General features: G+C 29.9%; 1 protein-coding gene across 1 annotated transcript; it reads right to left on the bottom strand.

Moving 5' to 3' along the window:
• Window positions 1-1,254: 1,254 nt before the first annotated feature.
• On the bottom strand, window positions 1,255-3,092 carry LOC145071235 (SNARE-like superfamily protein). The gene is made up of 4 exons (XM_079018151.1): window positions 2,808-3,092; window positions 1,887-1,973; window positions 1,735-1,803; window positions 1,255-1,628 (listed from the first exon to the last, which is right to left on the bottom strand). The coding sequence occupies exons 1-4, from the start codon at window positions 2,946-2,948 to the stop codon at window positions 1,494-1,496; spliced, it is 432 nt and encodes a 143-aa protein (XP_078874277.1). The 5' UTR covers window positions 2,949-3,092; the 3' UTR covers window positions 1,255-1,493.

Raw genomic sequence — 3,092 nt, 5'->3', positions numbered from 1 at the left:
ACTAATTAATTTTAATTGATTACTAAAATTGTTTTGCCTATATAAGAACAGTTTCACACGTACTTCTTTTCTCATTTTGTTTTTAGTATCTAGAGTATATATATGAATATGGAAAGGAGGTACGTTGTATATATGCACATTAGGTGTGAAACTCGTGTATTACACGAGGTTGATTTAAAAAAAATATATATATTAAAATGTACAGAAAATATTTTTTAATGTACAACTCTAAAATAAGGAAGAAACATATTTATTGCAATTGAATATCATATATATGATATTTAATACTTTACATTTATAACTATATGACTTTAATTTTAAAAATTGAAACAAATCAAAAATTGACAAGTGAATAATATTTATTTCAAAAATACCACAAAATGACAAGTGTCAAAATTAATGAGAGATTAACATGTAGCAAAAAAACCTTCATTTATTAAGGAGGATGAATTAAATAAACTTAAGGGTTATTTTATTATACCTTTCTTTTGTGTTTGTCTTTTTTTATCTTTTTATCATGTATTTTTAACAACAAATCTAACATACTATTAAACTATTTCTGATTCATCTTATGTCTCAAACGAGATTTGAATCCTTAACCTCAATGAAAAAGAACAATATATATACCACTAGGTTAAAAGTCTTTGATATCTTTTTATCATGTTTTAATTGGGTTGATTTTAAGTTAGTAAATCAAAAATCAAAACACGTCGAGTAGTATTCGCATTATATAAAAAATAGTTGTGTCCTGTCTAATTTACCACCCTAAATTTTCGTAATATAGTTTTTTTTAATTGTAATAAAATGCCAACTATATGTAAAGAACTTACATAACAAAAAGAACATGGCTAAATTAATTTACACAACTTATTTTGATCTATTATGCACCTTGTCCATTCTCTTTCTAGTTATAATCCCTTAAAAATACGATGTCCCAAGTTTAATGCCTAAATTCAGATCATGACAAATATGTCCCCAGAGTAAAAGGATAATGGTTAAATGTTTTTTTTTTACATAATGAGTTTAATATATTAATTACTTAGTCTGGATAGCTATACATTGTTGTTTCTTTTCAACTTTATATAGATAGAATGACTTAACGGGTTAAGACAAAGAAACATGAGTTAATGTATAAAAACAGGAACACTTTACCTATTTCCCCTTATTTCTCCACCGATTTCCTCTCAAGTCAAAATCAATCAATATTGATAAAACTGATAAATACTGTGAAAATTATTTGTTGGAATGTGGGGGTAAAATGGTAATAAGTTACTAATAACCAACAAATTACACAACCCCATTTCAATTTCTGGTTATCTTTATAAGACCTATACAGAAACTCAAAAGAATCTTTCTCATAGAATGCATTCAAACACAAAAGCAGTAGAGACTAACACAATATAAATTGTAAAAAAAAAAAAAAAAAAAAAAAAAAAAAAAAAAAAAAAAAGAAGAGTTAATGTCATTACAACAAAGATGGGATGAAAGACATGTTAAGATGCTTTGTCCATGAGTTGTATGGGTGCCAATATATTAGTCTTGCTTGTTTCCACAATACACCCATTCATCACCATCTCCTCTAACATAAAATGAGCTTTCTCCAAGTGAAACATTATGTCCAATTCACACTTCAAAAACAAAACAATATATGTATATAGTCATCACAATGGGCAAATATGTAATTATAACTTCCCAAAAAAGCACATTGCATGATGGAACTATGGGGAAACATACCACATTGCCAAAGTGTCTGTCCATGGTTTCAACTAAGAGATGTATGAATTCCAGGATTGCAAGCTCATTCTGCCATAAAATATATACAAAATTTTCAAAATTAAAGAAAAGGGTCGATTGTTTCTTGAATATAACAATAAGAGATGACTTACTTCTTCATTGTCAACTCCAACTAGAAAGAACAATGAGGCATAGCGTCTATACACAATTTTGTAGTTCCGATGTTCAACGAATGAGCACTGATGTCAAGAAAGTGCAAAAGAGTGTCATCAACAAAGTAATGATGATTGAAATAGATGTAAAATTACATGACTATCCCTAGCTTTAATTTGCTGATTGGCTAATTATTGGATCTTTTGATTATTCGCTTATGATTATGATTATGATTATGATTATGATTATGATTATGATTATGATCCTTCAAGTTGTGAGTATGAACAAGCTAGCAATCCTATTCCATCCTAATTGATAATGAACTTATGATTATGATTATCTAATCAACTTGATTCTGATTATGATCCATATTTTTTTGTTTTAGCATCATCAAAACCATGTTCATGTGATCATGTTCGTAATGCATACTAAAATGCCAGCAATCCTGTTTTGAAGGAACTAACTCATGTAATATAAGGCACAAAGCTGATTAAACCAAAATCAATTAAACCTAAAATCACTTTATAACCCCAGTTGATCATATATTTATGCATCCTAAGCATATGTGTGATTGATCGAATATCATGCATAGATGATAGATCTCTCATTAGCTAATAAATCGTGTAGGCTAAAATCACCCAAGGAAGCAATCCAATTTCAAGCTCAGATCCATTTTGAACTACTAAATCTATGTAAGATAAGGCCCCTAATTAGATTCATCTGGAGTCAATTGACCTACTGTATCTCGATATCCCCAATCGATCTTCTATTTATACATCCTAAGAATAAAAAATTGGTTGATTGAATATGATGCATAGATCCTTTTGGAGCTAAAAAATCATGTATTCGCAATCCATGTGATTGCCAAATGCTACGCATAAACATCAGTAATTATAGAGAGAAATTAGCATGAATATTACCTGTTGTTCGTTACGAGCGAGGCACTTGCGAACAATTTCACCCTCAAGAGCTCGTCGTTCTTCTAGGGTTAGGTATTCGTAGTACTGGGCAAGGCGGGTCTGGCCTTGCTTGTTCACCATCAATATGAATCTGATCCCCATTGCTTGTTTCTACTCAAAATCTCCAAATCAATTCTCGGTATCGGGTGATCTATGTGATTTATCTGGAAACTTTCGAAGAAACTATAATTTTGAAGCGATCGTTCGTGCAGTTCGACTGGAATTTTAGGGATATATACAAATTAA

The sequence above is a fragment of the Lactuca serriola genome, chromosome 8 (genome assembly GCF_051521515.1).
Source record: "Lactuca serriola cultivar US96UC23 chromosome 8, Lser_US96UC23_V15, whole genome shotgun sequence".
Classification (NCBI taxonomy): Eukaryota; Viridiplantae; Streptophyta; class Magnoliopsida; order Asterales; family Asteraceae; genus Lactuca; species Lactuca serriola.
The sequence above is the reverse complement of the archived record's forward strand: the minus strand, read 5'-3'. Positions and strand labels throughout refer to the sequence as shown.

Excerpts from the sequence above, each read along its gene's own strand:
- LOC145071235 (XM_079018151.1), bottom strand. The coding sequence starts at position 2,948 with ATGGGGATCAGATTCATATTGATGGTGAACAAGCAAGGCCAGACCCGC. Across the intron at positions 1,974-2,807 it reads TCGCTCGTAACGAACAACAG|TGCTCATTCGTTGAACATCG; the intron begins GTAATATTCATG and ends TCTTGACATCAG. Across the intron at positions 1,804-1,886 it reads TTGGAGTTGACAATGAAGAA|AATGAGCTTGCAATCCTGGA; the intron begins GTAAGTCATCTC and ends ATTTTATGGCAG.